The 14,343-nt window shown below is 44.4% G+C and overlaps 1 protein-coding gene across 12 annotated transcripts; it reads right to left on the bottom strand.

Moving 5' to 3' along the window:
- Positions 1–559: 559 nt before the first annotated feature.
- GRP (gastrin releasing peptide) lies at positions 560–13,057 on the bottom strand. 12 transcript variants are annotated; one of them, XM_055297732.2, is made up of 4 exons: positions 11,710–12,405; positions 5,963–6,186; positions 5,079–5,133; positions 560–926 (listed from the first exon to the last, which is right to left on the bottom strand). In XM_055297732.2, exons 1-4 carry the CDS (start codon positions 11,846–11,848, stop codon positions 868–870), a joined length of 477 nt encoding a protein of 158 aa, XP_055153707.1. In that variant the 5' UTR covers positions 11,849–12,405; the 3' UTR covers positions 560–867. The 12 variants fall into 12 exon arrangements, with proteins under 12 accessions (XP_055153707.1, XP_063496803.1, XP_063496738.1 ...); XM_055297772.2 differs by having other exon boundaries at positions 883–926; positions 5,944–6,186; XM_063640733.1 differs by lacking the exons at positions 5,079–5,133; positions 11,710–12,405 and adding an exon at positions 12,877–13,057 and having other exon boundaries at positions 560–933; positions 5,944–6,186.
- Positions 13,058–14,343: the final 1,286 nt, after the last annotated feature.

Genomic DNA, 14,343 nt, shown 5'->3' on the forward strand with positions numbered 1-14,343 from the left:
TCGTAGGGGCTGAAGATTAGGGAATTCTTTTTTTTTTTTTTTTTGAGACGGAATCTCACTGTGTCCCCCAGGTTGGAGTGCAGTGGCGCGATCTCAGCTCACTGCAAGCTCCGCCTCCTGGGTTCACGCCATTCTCCTGCCTCAGCCTCCCGAGTAGCTGGGACTACAGGCGCCCGCCAACACGCCCAGCTAATTTTTTTTGTATTTTTAATAGAAACGGGGTTTCACTGTGTTAGCCAAGATGGTCTCGATCTCCTGACCTCGTGATCCGTCCGTCTCGGCCTCCCAAAGTGCTGGGATTACAGGCGTGAACCACCGCGCCCGGCCAGATTAGGGAATTCTTAAGTGATAAATAGGGCTAGCCTCCATCTTCAACCTGGCCCACCTGATGGGAATGAGAAAGTGAGGGAGCCTCTGGAAAGGCTCTAAGTCGCTACAAGGATTCAGAGGGGAGAGCTTCAGCCTGACTTGATCGGTGAGCACACGAATATGTCCTCAAGCTGTTTGTTCATCTCTGCCACACTATCCTTTCATTTGGGATTGAAATAAGAGAACAGCCTGCCCTTTGGACAATGTGTTTAAGCTTTTATTTTGAATGGTAAGAGCTCGGGGCCTTGAATCTAACCAACAGGTAGCCTAGATGTAAAAAGCATTAATTGGAAGACTCTTTTCGACAATTGTTCACAGCAAACAAGTTTAAACCAGAAGATGCTGCTTGAAAATCACGAATTTAGTCAAGGATGAAAGATACAAGAATAGTCAAATATTTTGCACAAGGAAATCTTGTTGATGATCCATAGAACTGATGCTTGCAGAACGCAATCTCTTAGGCGTTTTGTTTTTCTCCTTTGAGAGAGGCCATCATTGTCATTGCTGGTTCAGCTGGGGGGTTCCTTCCTTCACGTTGAGAACCTGGAGCAGAGAGTCTACCAACTTAAGAAATATTACAAAGAGTTCAGCAAACAGAGTGAGCTGAAGTCTAATCCTAGAAGTAAATCCATTCCTACAAGCCATCAGCATCACTTGGGAGCTTGTTAGAAAGGCAAATTCTTGGTTCAACCTAACACCTACTAAATCAGAAACTCTGGGGGTGGAGCACAGCAATCTGTACTTTCACAAGCCCTGCAGGTGATTCTGAGCATGTAAAATTTGAGAACCAGAGCTGTCCCCCAGGAGACAAGTTAACTTCTACTTTTTTTTTGAGCTACTGCATTTGGGGATCTTATTGTTTTATCAGCCTAACATGCACCCTGATATGATTACTCAGGTACGTTTTAACCAATGTTGGTTAATGTATTATCCCCAGGAACTTATTACTAGAGGAGCAGCTGAGTGGTAAATTCTGGGAATGTGGAATTTGAATTCTTACTTTGCTTACTTTGACAATGCATCATTACACAAATCAAAGCTAGTTTCTGCATTACATAATTATACATTACAAACCTACAACTGTAAATGGTAGTAGTGTGGAAACTTGGGAAGAGGAGTTAATTTGGATTTCTGCCAATTCTAAATTTATTGTGGTTTTCTTGTTGTGGCTTCTGCTCAAATTAACTAAGACTAAAGAAAGAATGAGTAGTTATAATTTTAAAATACTTCTTTGTTCTCATATAGCACCCTTTACGCTCTGAGATGAAAAAATACTTTTCGTTGAGAATAAGAGCTTATTACTCTTCCCAAGATTCTCTGGCAATTCAGATTCCCCAAATTCCATATCAGCCATTTGCTTCTAATAAAGGAACTACTGATATTCTTGGGCAAATTATTACCTCCTCTGGCTCAGTTGTTTTGACCATGGGCTAATGAGCCCAGGGCCTGGGGTTTGATTCCCACACATGCCAATTAGCTTTGCTTGCCTCCACCAACCCAGGCTGCCTTATTAAAGACTGCAGCCTGTCCAAAGATGCCACCACACATCTTGCCTTATGAGTCATTGGTCATAAAACGGGCCAGCTAATGTGTGGGGAAAAAAGTCTACAGAAGTCCCCCAGTGGCTCAAAATATTGAATAAGAGAGGTTTGGCTGGAGGGAATAAAACTAAAAGGAAAAAGAGAGTTGTGGAACCTAGGAAGATCAAGGACCTGGGAGGCAATGGGCAGGCTCCGTTGTTGGGGGTAGGGAGGAGCTGCATTCCAGGTGGGAGCCAGCTTTTCTCTGCTCCTTCATAGAAAGTGCCAGGATGGGCCGGGCGCGGTGGCTCACGCTTGTAATCCCAGCACTTTGGGAGGCCGAGGCGGGTGGATCACGAGGTCAGGAGATTGAGACCACGGTGAAACCCCGTCTCTACTAAAAAAAATACAAAAAATTAGCCGCGCGTGGTGGCGGGCGCCTGTAGTCCCAGCTACTCGGAGAGGCTGAGGCAGGAGAATGGCGTGAACCCGGGAGGCGGAGCTTTCAGTGAGCCGAGATCGCGCCACTGCACTCCAGCCTGGGTGACAGAGTGAGACTCCGTCTCCAAAAAAAAAAAAAAAAAGGAAAGTGCCAGGATAATCAGAAGGTTATGAGTGATTCTTGATTGTATGTTGCTTTTTCTATATTTGGCACTTCCTTTGGAGCATTTCAGATATTCAGAAAAAAGACCTTCCTATTCTCTGTACTGATTTGATGAGACAGTGAGAGCAGTCCCTTAAAAGTGAAGAACGAACACATTTAATTTCTTTCCATAACAGCCTTTGTAGCTCACTTCCTTGCCCCCTTCATGTCCACTAAATAAAAGGAGAGACCTAAGCTGCAAAGAATAAGGGACTAAGTCCAAATTATAAAGGGAGACCAAAGGCCAACTAAAACCTCCATTGAAATTCAGGACAACGCACAACCACATCCAGGATCGTGGATGAGGCCCTGGAGCTTCAACCATGGGGATGAGTTTCATGTTGCAGAAACAGAATAGAGTCTCAGGTTGCAGAAACCACGGGGAAAAAGTTCCATTAATTGCAGAATAGAATTAAAAGATTTGTGAGAAGGGCACAGTTAAAAGGATTAAAGTTAACCTTGAACACTGCTGGGCATAATTGCTCTGAAAGTTCTGGAGCTGTTTCCATGGTCGAGTAATCTAGTTTCAGTGCATATTACACACATCCTTTATGAATTAAGTAAATATCTTTGTCATCAAAACATAGGAAATGCTTGGAGTTTCTAACTACAGCTCCAAGAGAGTTGGCAACAGTACATGATGTTTTATTACTAAAATGAGAGAGGAGAGCATATGTAGATAGTTTTTAATTTTAAGACCAGTCCTTCAGCCTCTGAAAACTCCTGCTGCTAATTCTGGCAATGCTTAGCTAAGTTATTAAGTTTCTCTCTAACACTCCCATAACTCTAAGATATGGGAGATGTATGGGTTTCTAACAGAACTATTCTCTTGGCACCCCTTCTTTTTGAACAAGATCATTGTAAGGTGTTTTCAATTTTCATAACAGCATACTTTCATTGAGGTGGAATTTCCAGTGCAAGAGAAGCAATAAAATATTTTGGTCTCTGCAAAGACTAACTGTGGAATTTGTTTTTGTGTTACTAGGAAATATAGCCAAAAGAATAGTACCAATGTGTGCAATAACTAATTATTCAACTGGAGGTGGAATGAAATGAGACGGGCTTTCTAAACTTGTAAAAAGAAAAACAATGCATAAAAACGATAGAAAAGCAAAGCCTGATTTTTTTTTATAATCTTTTTGATGACCTTTTTCAGTTCACTTGGGATAAGGATTGCCCCGTTTAAGCAGTCACTCTCCGCGGCTGCCCACTCAACCCATCCTATTATACTGCTACTCAGACACCTTTGTGGAGCTATTCTTTTTACTGTTGCCTTTGAAGCTTACAGAATATTTTCCTGAATATGGTGGGAAATTTTTGATCCTTAAGGAAGGAGCTGAATTTGCCAAAAGATTCCAAAGATATGCAGAGCCAGGTGGAGGACATAAAATAACTCAAGCTGGTCACGGCTGTTTGTTTCAAAAATGAGGCACTATAGAATAGTAACATGATTGTGTGTTAGTAGACGGGAGTGTTTCATGAACGAGCTATGAGGGCAAGTCCAGTTCAATGTTTGCAAAAATTATTTTCGAGGGTTTTGTGGTGGCAATTTTTGTTACTGTTCAGACACATGAGAAGGGTACTGTTGTTGGATATCCACCTACAGCAACTCCGGCAAAGCGCCTGACCATGAAAAAGGCATGGCCAGCTAGAATCTGAGAAGTCACCTGCAAGTTCACAGAGCCCTCAGAGTATGGGATCCATCAGTAAAGAAGGTGGCTGATGACATAACACCTATGACACAGGTATGGACCAGACAATCGCTTGGGGTTTTGTACAAAGTTGGTATTTGTTTCTGTATTGGTTTATTTAATCTGGGATTTTTTTTTTTTTTTCCTGAATAAAAGCTACAAAGACTTTCCCTCTAGGTGCTTAGTGCAGCAGGTGAACTTCAGTTTCCATTTAGCATAGAAACCCACATTTGGGAGGCCGAGGCTGAGGGAAATCACTTGAGCCCAGGAGTTTGAGACCAGCATAGGCAACATAGCCAGTCCTTGTCAAAAAAAAAAAGAGAGAGAGAGAGGAAGGAAGGAAGGAAGGAAGGAAGGAAGGAAGGAAGGAAGGTGGGAAGGAAAGAAAGAGAAAGAAAGAAAGAAAGGAAGGAAGGAAGGAAGGAAGGAAGGAAGGAAGGAAGGAAGGAAGGAAGGGAAAGAAAGAAAAAACATAGCCAGAACTTGAAAGAAAGAAAGAAGAAAAAAAAGAAAGAGAAAGACCCCAATAGACCCAAAGGGCGGTGAAATAGAAAGCTTCCCTCCAGAAAGCCAGCCGAGGCTTGGCAAAGGCAGCTCTGAGCCCCTAAAGGGGCCATCAGTCTTCACCAAGAAAGAGTGAAGAAGGAAGCTCTCCAAGTACTGTGAGTGGAAAGCAATATTATTTATTGTCAGAGGCAACAAGAAGCAAGGCCTTCAGCCTGGATCCTTTATATTAAGATCAATGAGGACCATTACTGGAAGATGTCTGGCATGGTACAGACTGTCTGAGGCAGACTGAGCACAGGCCCTTACCCTGATTTTATCAATGAAAAGCTATGGGACTCATTTCCTTACCTCTAAAATGGAGAGAATAATAGCATCTTCCTTCTAAGACTGCTGTGAGCATAAGCTGAGAAAATGGAGGTAAACTGCTTAGCCCAATACTTGGATTATCGTAAATATTCAGGAAAACTAGCCACCGTTGTTATTTTAATTATTATTTTGTATTTTATTATACATTTCATGGAAACTTAAAAGTTGGTGATAATCACCTCATTTTCAGTTGCCTTGCTTTCTTCCTATAAATTTTATTCTCTCTTATCTTGCTCACTGTCTTTGTAACTCAGCATTGCCAGTTTAGTATAATTATTTTCCCCTATCCTCTATAAAATCATATACAGGATGAATTTGTTGATCTTAGATATGTTCACTGAGTTTTAAAATATTAGGATGAAACCTGAACTAGGTACTCCTGGAACAAATATGAAGAAGTGCTACTTTGTGTCAAAGGTAGCAAACAAGAATGCTGTCTTCTAAAAATAGGAATGTCCACTAGTGTTCACCAGAAATAAACATAAAATCTGTAGATCCACAAGGATTTACTCAAATAGTTTGCAGACTCACTATCAAAACATTCTGGTAGGGCCTGTGTGTTAAAAAAAAAAAAAAATCCCCTCAATGCATAATAGCAAATAGACAAAATTGCTGAAAAAAGCTCCTAAATTGGAATTTGGAATCAATATCCTTTTGACCATATGTCAAAAAGAAAAGAACGTAGAAATTGTCTGTCAATGTGCTTAGCATGTATTGGTGTTAGCCTAACGTAGCGACTGTGAAGGTTTATATCATAAGCAATTCTATTCTTCCTCATTTGAACTTGCCCTCTTTCCACTTCTCCCCAAATACCTCCCACCCCATCTTGCATGTATGTTTCTTTTACCTTTGCCTTTTGAACCTACATCTTTGAAGTTGCTGCTATCCTCTGAATCCCATGAAGGCTGCTGATTGCCCAGGGCCTTGGGTTGAGGTGGCTGGTGGTTTCTGTTCTCCTTTGCTTCTATGAGGCCCAGCAAATTCCTTGCAGCTTCTTCCCACCTGATGTATTCTCTCAGCTGCTGCTTCAGGCTCCCTCTCTCAGAAACAGAAGAAGACTCCCCTGTGCTCTTTTTCCCCATTAAGTGCCCTGTAAAAACCCAAACAAAAACACTCAGAATGCCACAAATTTAACCAAAGGGAATGAATGAGTAAGAAATTTAAAACCAACTGTGTTTGTGCTGCTTCCTCCTAAATGCAGAATAAATCATGTTTTATTATTAAGAGTTAGTTCATAAACGACCCTAGATTTTGCTCTCTGTTCAAAATGTGCAATGAGCTAGACAGCATTCAGAACTGCAACCCAGGAACCCTGGGTTTGGTTCCAGCACCTCTCCTAACTAGTTAGGTGACCTCTGCCAAGTCGTTTAGCACCCCAGTCTTCAATTTTCTCAACTATAAAATGAACAGGGTAGACTAGATTAAACCTAAGGAGGCTTCCATATCTAAAATTCTATCATCAATTCTGTGTGCACCAAATTCTATTTCCAACTGAAAGATGGAGTTTAAACATCTTCCTCAGCCAATTTTGAATTGCTGCTGAAAATAAAAGTCTCCATGCTTTTCTTTGTGTGGATTTTTAAAAATATTGCTTTTCTTTTATCTGTAGTAAAAAAAAATACCAAAGGAATTTTTCATTTAAACTTTCTCAGAATTTTAGTTGAGATTGAACCTAGGAAACTACCTAGATTTACTGTTTGTTAAGAGTATAGTGAAAAACAAGTTGAAAACAAGCCCCGGCTAACACTTTACAGCCGCATAAATGCAGAATTTTCTCTTGGGTGTCTGAAAGTCTATCAATGGCTCCAGGAATGTGTACTAGCCGTGTAAATAATTTTTTTAAAAAACTGCTGTTAAGGAGGCCAATCCACCCAAAACGTGAAAATTTATGTATGCAAGAGAGGATAACTTGGAGTCAGAAGTGGGTACAGAATTCAAGGTCTGCATTCTTAACACTTCAGACCCTTGCTTGAATATTCTCATGTTCTCTACTTCTTACAGCTGATTTTTCCTCTCTCCATAACTGGGCTTTGTAGCACTTTGAAATTTCTTTTTTTTATTTAGTCATCAATTTTAATCACATATCATATCACTCCGCACATACTTAAAAAAAAAAAAACAAGTAAAATACATTAAGATATTGCAAAAATGTCTTCGGTACAAAGTCTGTATCTTCTAAATGATTTTTAGAATCATGGTTGCCAATGTCCACATTTTTCTACAAGATATTCTCCACTGTGCCATTAAGAACATTAAAGAGGCTGGGTGTGTTGGCTCATGCTTATAATCTCTTTGGGAGGCCAAGCAAATAGTATCACTTGAGGCCAGGAGTTCCAGACCAGCCCGGGCAACATAGAGAGACTCTGTCTCTACAAAAAGAAAAAAAAATTAAAATTAGCCAGGCATGGTAGCATGCGTACACAGTCCTAGCCACTCAGGAGGCCAAGATGGGAGGACAGCATGAGTCCAGAAGATTGAGGCTGCAGTGAGCTATGATCGTACCACTGCACTTTGAAATTTCTAACGTCAACAAAACTATGGTGCTTTTGATCTAAAGTGTGCGAGGAAAAAGGTCTTTGTGGTTCCAACACTGACCGGCATTAGAAGTATTTAAGGCAAACATAAAATTTGAAAGATCTTCAGTCTTAAAATGGAAAGAGGCCCCTTCCCAGTTCTATCCACCAACAGAGAAGCCCTCACTGTAACTTTATTGCTTTTATGTGTATTGCGATTTGCAGTTTATGGGATGTTTAAATGTGCTTGATTTCACTTGATCCATATGCTAATTGGTTTGGTGAAAATGAGACTTGCCAGAGGTCACACAGATGTAAGCAACTATTTTAGGATTAAAATCAGCCCACAATCTAGACTACATTATTATACTGCTTGGCAATGTCTTTTAACTTGCTAAGAATATAAGGTAGCTAAAATTATTCTGGGATCTGGAAATAAGGATAAGGTCTACAAAAGGCTTTCTAGTGTTATAAAAATAGGGATTATGTGCCAATATATCATGATGCATTATGTAATTGAGAGAAACTCTATGAGTATTAAGGAGCATTAAAATCAGGTTGTACTGCATTGCAGTGTGAATGAGCGTTTGCCAAATTGCTTGTGACATGAGACTTCACACAATTTCAGGATCCTAACTGGGGATACTGTCCCAAGCGTAGGCCTGGAATCCTGAATGATTGGCTCCTCACGTATCAGCTTGGTCACGTGGTACTCAGATATCCACTCAATAACCTTGCATTCCGCCATAACGGTGATTATGTTGTTCAACTTCCCAGGAAGTAGTGATGCATTTGGCTTTATTTATATGGAGGAAATTAAATCATGATGGTTGGAAGGCAGGATTAGAATCCTGATACTCCCAGTAATGACCTAGATCACCTTGCCCTTCTAACTGCCTATCATCTAGTTAGAATGCTGGAAATGAGAAAGAGTTATTGCCAGTAAAACAGAGGAGTGGTGCAGATATCACACATAAGAACCTCATTTTTGTCATGCCTGAATAATTTTGTGGACTTTTCTAAATGGGAGGAGAAAGTCATTCTCCATTCTGTGATTGTACTAACTTTCAGTACTTGCATATATGGGGAATGTGTGGGGATCAGTTCTTTACCTCTAATTCCATAGACTGGTTGTTAAGGAGAGCACGCTATCTATAACATCCCAGGGAAGTACACATTCCCTGGGTCCAATTTCGCTTTTGAGCTAGTGACTGTCAACCAAATCATCATCTCCATGGCAACATGGATGATATGCCCACTTCCACCTCTTCTCCTAACATCATTTGTCAAGTGCCCATATCATAATAATGGAAATCTCACCATAGACAAAAGACAGGCACTTGAAAAAATAAAACCTTGATCAGAGAAAAAAAGAGGTTTTGTTCTTTTTATTAATCATTTAAAGATACTACTAAAGGGAAGGTTTGAAACAGAAATGAATAAGACATAGATGAAAGTGTTGAGTACTACTAAGAAGTAGTTTTTTTTTGGACTCACACTTAAATTCTATTCCACAGTTTCTGGGGCCATAACAAGCCATTCTGCAGCTGAATACTGGTATTTCCAAATTCAACCTTCTGGGATATGTCTCACGTCCAAGTTAGAACCACAATTAGGAGCACTTCATGGGTGCACAAGGAATAGTAGCCAGTGTAAGTGTTGTCATATATTTTCATCACACAAACAAAACATTTCCACGAACATCAAGCCAGATAAAAATTTGTCAAGTTTTCAAGCTGTTAACCTTTTTTCCATTGCTGCACCATGCTTCTCTCAGCTGGAAGAAGCAATTTACTTACCAAGCCTGTAAATGTGTGCTGACAGCATCCTCATGGACAGCAGTATGTAGCTTTGGTTTTACATAATTAAAACTAAACTACATGTCTTTGGTGATTGAAGAGGATAAGCTTTTTCTTGAGATAACTGAAAGCTAAATTTAAAGTGTAACATCATTCATCCTTGTCAATGCTCATATTCCAACAGAGGGCATGTTACTCAAAGCAAATGTTTTCTCAACTGCAAGGTAATTTTAGGCCAAAATGTGAGTTTCTACTTCACCTCCCTCTTTCCCTTGCTCCTCCTCAACTCTGCAGAGTTATCAAAGGGAGAAAAAAAAGTGCGTTTGAGAATAAATATGAAAATGGTATTTGGGGTCACCACTGGTTGGTATTCTTTTGGGTTGGGAATGCTCAAGTACCACTATGAAGGGCAATTAAATGGCAGACACCCTAAATACCTGGAGACAGATGTTCTGCAGAACTAGAGCAAATCAAGATTGGCTTGACTTGCACCAGAAATAACATGATGCCACTCCCCAGTTAACTCTATTGTCCTCCTTTGGGCCTGCAAGGGTTACCTAATAATAAGCTTTATTAGTACAATAATATAGATAAGTAAGAAGAGATTGGGAATCCAGAAGTTTCATTCCACCTTTCCAGCCCCATTGGCTGGTGGCTGGGCCAGATAATGGCCACTTGATCTAAGCTCCCAGAAGCCCTCTTAAGAAGCATCAATTCTAAGTTTGGATTCTTCAACACCTGTTAAGCATCCTTCATTCTTGAAAGGGAGGGTTTTTCAGCTTCACCCATTCCAACCTCTCCTCTCCACACCAGACTGCTGGGTTCCTCCTGTCCCTCAGCGATCACACATCCTCTCATCTCTGGAACTGTCAAGACTTGGCAAATGATTATTTTAGCAACAGTGGAAACCACTCTATTGCAACCCAAAGATCTCGACTTCCCTCACAAAAGCACACATGACACAGAAGAGCTGAGGAAGCAACAGTTCCAGTCCCACTCCTTTCCCCAAATTATTTGTCTTCTATCAAGATTTGTGAATCAGCTGATATATGAATTAGCAAGTACTTGTTCAACACACCGTTCCCCAGCGCCCCTTCTAAGTAGATGGCTAAGGAAATACACACACACACATACACACACACACACACACACAGAGACACACACACATACACACTCTTAAATCTCTTCAGGGATTAACCAGCTTCCCACGAAGCTGGTTGGGGTTGTTGTAGTTGGCTTTTGTGGGGCGGGTGGGTGGGAGAGTGAGGAAGTTGGACGCTCTGCGTTTGCTGGAAGACGCCGAGAGCCCTGGGGTGATGCTGGGTGAGCCGAGGCTGCCAGGCACTTCCTGCCTCCCAGCTGAGCGAAAGTAGCGAGTGCGCGCAGGGCGGAATCCTGACCCCACCCGCAGGCGCCCTCCCCACCCGCAGCGCAGCGGTCCTCTCCGCCCGGGTTCCTCCAAGCTGGTGCCTAGAGAGCAGGACCTGTTGCAGAGGGAATGGGAAAGGAGCGAGGGGAAAGGGCGAAGTCGTGGGTCTAGAGGGGCGGAGAAAGAACGGAGCTCAGAGGGGCAGAGAGATCAGGATGAGCTTGGAGAGCAGGCGAGATTCCCCAAGCTCAGAGCCTGCTGGCTGGAAAGAGGGAGGGCAAAAGGGCAGGGAAAAGAATATCGCTGCAAAGCGAAGAGAAGGACTGAGGAAACTCCAGAGAGTCACAGACAGGCGGGATTCAGGGCACTGTGCACTGAACAGATGTGAAACCGAGGGCGGGAGCGCTGCGCCCTAGGTCCCCACACCTGTGGCTTTGCTGGGCGCATAGGCGCAGCTTAGATTTCAGCCCATGCCCGTCGGTGTTGAGGCCACCGAGCTGGACCAGGGTTCTGAGATGCTTTCAAGGGACAACGCTCCCCAAGATTATTCTAGGAGAGTACCGTGCCAGACAGGTTGAGACTAGGCGGACAAAAGGAGATGTAGGATGGGCGCAGAGGGAAGGTGATCTGCACCGGGTTTGGCTGTTAGGAGCTCGGGTGCCCTGGGGAAGACGGGGAGACAGGCTGGAAGCGAGCGGGAAAGGATCAGGGGACCAGCCTGCGGCTGACGAGGGACTCATGGGCTCCCTAGAATGGGGAAAGGTGGGGTGGAGTTTTAGGAGAACCAGGAAGGTGTTTCGGTAGAAAGGTCACAACAAACCCAGCTCCCAAAGCTGGGCCAGGGAAACGCAAAGAAATGGGGAGACAGGTCCCCTCCGGCTGGCTGATCCAGAGGAGGACAAGCGCGCGGCTCCCGTGGCCAGGACACTCACCCACCGCCCAGTGGTTGCCGCGCGGGTACATCTTGGTCAGCACGGTCCCTCCGCCCGCAGGCAGCGGGACCGCTCGCCCCCGGGGCGCCAGGGAGAGGAGCAGCGCCAGCAGGACCAGCGGGAGCTTGCTGCCGCGCATGGTCCCGACGGGAAGCCCTTGGAGCGCGCCGGAGAGGCTGGGAAGAGCAGAGACTGGTGACCCGGACCTCAGAGGAGCTCCGCCGCCGCAGCCGCTGGTGGTACTGCTGCGGCCTCCACTAGGGCCCCTACTTTATATGGAAGCCCGGGCGGGGGGGCTGGGGGGCTCTTCTACCGCGGACCAGAGCGCTCTGACGTCTCCCTATAGCTAACCGGTGCGCTGGGACGCCCGGTCCGGAAAACCATCCATCTCCCCGCCGAGTGATGAAAAGGCTGAGTGTACATTGCCCCCTCTTTTTTCCTCGTAGCCCCGTCCGCCTTCCCCGCATCGGATTAATTCCTCCGGTCCTCGACGCCTTCCATCCAACACAATTTAGTGAACTCCTCCCTCTCCAGGCTTGCCGGCGCCTCCAGCGTTAGCTGCCTTGAGATTCCTGGAGAGGGCGACCCCGCTGCCTGATCTGGGGTGGGGGGTGTAGCTAGAGACGGGTGAGCTCTAACGATGGATGGGCTTTGCTGGAGGGATTTGGAACCACCATTTGAAGGCCTTCTGATTCTCCACACCTTTCTCTTTGTAGGCCATATCTTTGCTGTCCCAGCCCATAGATTTCGGGACCTTGCCTCCTTCTTGCAGATCTCTCTCTCTTTCTCTGGACCTTGCCTCTTTCTTGCAGATCTCCTCCGCTCCTCTCCCCTCCTCTCCCCTCCTCTCCCCTCCTCTCCCCTCCTCTCCCCTCCCCTCCCCTCCCCTCTCCTCCCCTCCCTCCCCTCCCCTCCCGTCCCCTCCCCTTGCCTCCCCTCGCCTCCCCTCCCCTCGCCTGCCCTCCACTCCCCTTTCCTCTTCTCCTCCCCTCCACCCCCCTCCCCTCCACTCCCCTTCCCTCTTCTCCTCCCCTCCCCTTCCCTCTCTCTCTCCCCTCCTCCCCAATCTCTCTCTCTCTGTCTCTCTCTCCCCCTCTGCTGCCCTCTACCTTGAGGTTAAGGGCAGTATCCTTAATCCACCTGGTATTCCCAGGCAGCCCTGCTCACTTGTATGACAAGACAGAAGATAGCCGGCCCTTTTCACAAGCATGCAGCTTCCATGGAATAGAGAAAGAAACTGTTTTATGCTAGTTTCCCTAGGCTGCCTCTACCTGAAAGCTCAAACTGTCCCTAAACTGCCACATACACACCCCTCCAGAGTTGCTCAACGTTCCTCTGCTCCTTCTGTTCTCAGATCTAAAGAATGGTCACCAGCCCAATCGCCGAGGTTCTAAATACCATGGATACAAAGGGGATCAGCACCATAGCAATGCAACAATAAATAGAAGCTGGTAGGATGCTGTTGCCCACGTTTTGGCTGCCAGAGTTGGCCGTGTGGTTGGAATAGGTGAGGTCTATTCCTCCTCAAATGCTTGTTAATTGCCTCCCTGGTGGGTCTTTAGTGTTGCATGTCAACATGGTGTTGATATTGATATATTGATATTGATAAAGTTGAAAACATACACTTGTGTCTGAGTATCTGCTGATTCAATACATTCTTTTTTTTTTTTTTTTTTGAGACAGTCTTGCTCTGTCACCCAGACTGGAGTGCAATGGCATAATCTGGGCTCACTGCAACCTCTGCCTCCCCAGCTCAAGTGATTCTTCTGTCTCCGCCTGTGGAGTAGCTGACATCACAGGCATGCACCACCACGTCTGGCTAATTTTGTATTTTTAGTAGAGATGAGGTTTCACCATGTTGGCCAGGCTGGTCTTGAACTCCTGACCTCAAGTGAGCCGTGGCCTCCCAAAGTGCTGGCATTACAGACGTGAGCCACCGCGCTTGGCCTTCAATATATTCTTAAGTGATTACACACTCACATTGTATGACTGAGTATTCTTGGATCTGAAGAGTATTTTCATGCATGTGTCTGGGTCTAAGAGAAAAAAAGTTAATTTTAAGATCATTAATAGTTTGGTAGCCAACAAAATACAATAATACTATCCTCAGGGAGTGAGCTAAGTGAAAATCAGAAGAAAAAGGTCCACAGACTGGCCTGGGCTCCATCCCTCCTGGGTTCCCAGCCTCTCTGCATTCCATCCCCAGGCTCTGTCAGTAGGCAAGTGTTCCACTGGCAGGCAACTGATCATCCCTAGGCTTGCTGCCTCCCACACAGTGAGCTTGGTTCAACACAGGGACTTGGTATTGTTCCTCTGTGTGTCTGCAGAGCACCTGGATCATAGTGGTGCTTGATAAGTATTTGGCGAATAAACAACAAACCTAAGAAATGCCCAGGTCTAAGAAATGCCTTCTGCAACCCTGGATCTTTGGAGGTGCATTAAACCCTTATCTCTCCAAATTAAGTTGTAGAAAAATGCTCTTTCTCTTTAGTTTAACCAAGATTATTTTAGAATCTTTCAAATGAAATCCTCCACCTCCCCCCATCCCCATGAAACTAAGGGGAAGCCACTGTAAAGACATTCAAGTGTAGAAATAATTCTTTAGAAAGCACAACACTTCTGCTAATTCAGGCA

This window comes from Symphalangus syndactylus, chromosome 1 (assembly GCF_028878055.3).
Source record: "Symphalangus syndactylus isolate Jambi chromosome 1, NHGRI_mSymSyn1-v2.1_pri, whole genome shotgun sequence".
NCBI lineage: Eukaryota > Metazoa > Chordata > Mammalia > Primates > Hylobatidae > Symphalangus > Symphalangus syndactylus.

Excerpts from the sequence above, each read along its gene's own strand:
- GRP (XM_055297723.2), bottom strand. The coding sequence starts at position 11,848 with ATGCGCGGCAGCAAGCTCCCGCTGGTCCTGCTGGCGCTGCTCCTCTCC. Across the intron at positions 6,187-11,709 it reads CGGCAACCACTGGGCGGTGG|GGCACTTAATGGGGAAAAAG; the intron begins GTGAGTGTCCTG and ends GGGTTTTTACAG. Across the intron at positions 934-5,943 it reads TGTAGGTTCAAAAGGCAAAG|TTGGTAGACTCTCTGCTCCA; the intron begins GTAAAAGAAACA and ends ATATTTCTTAAG.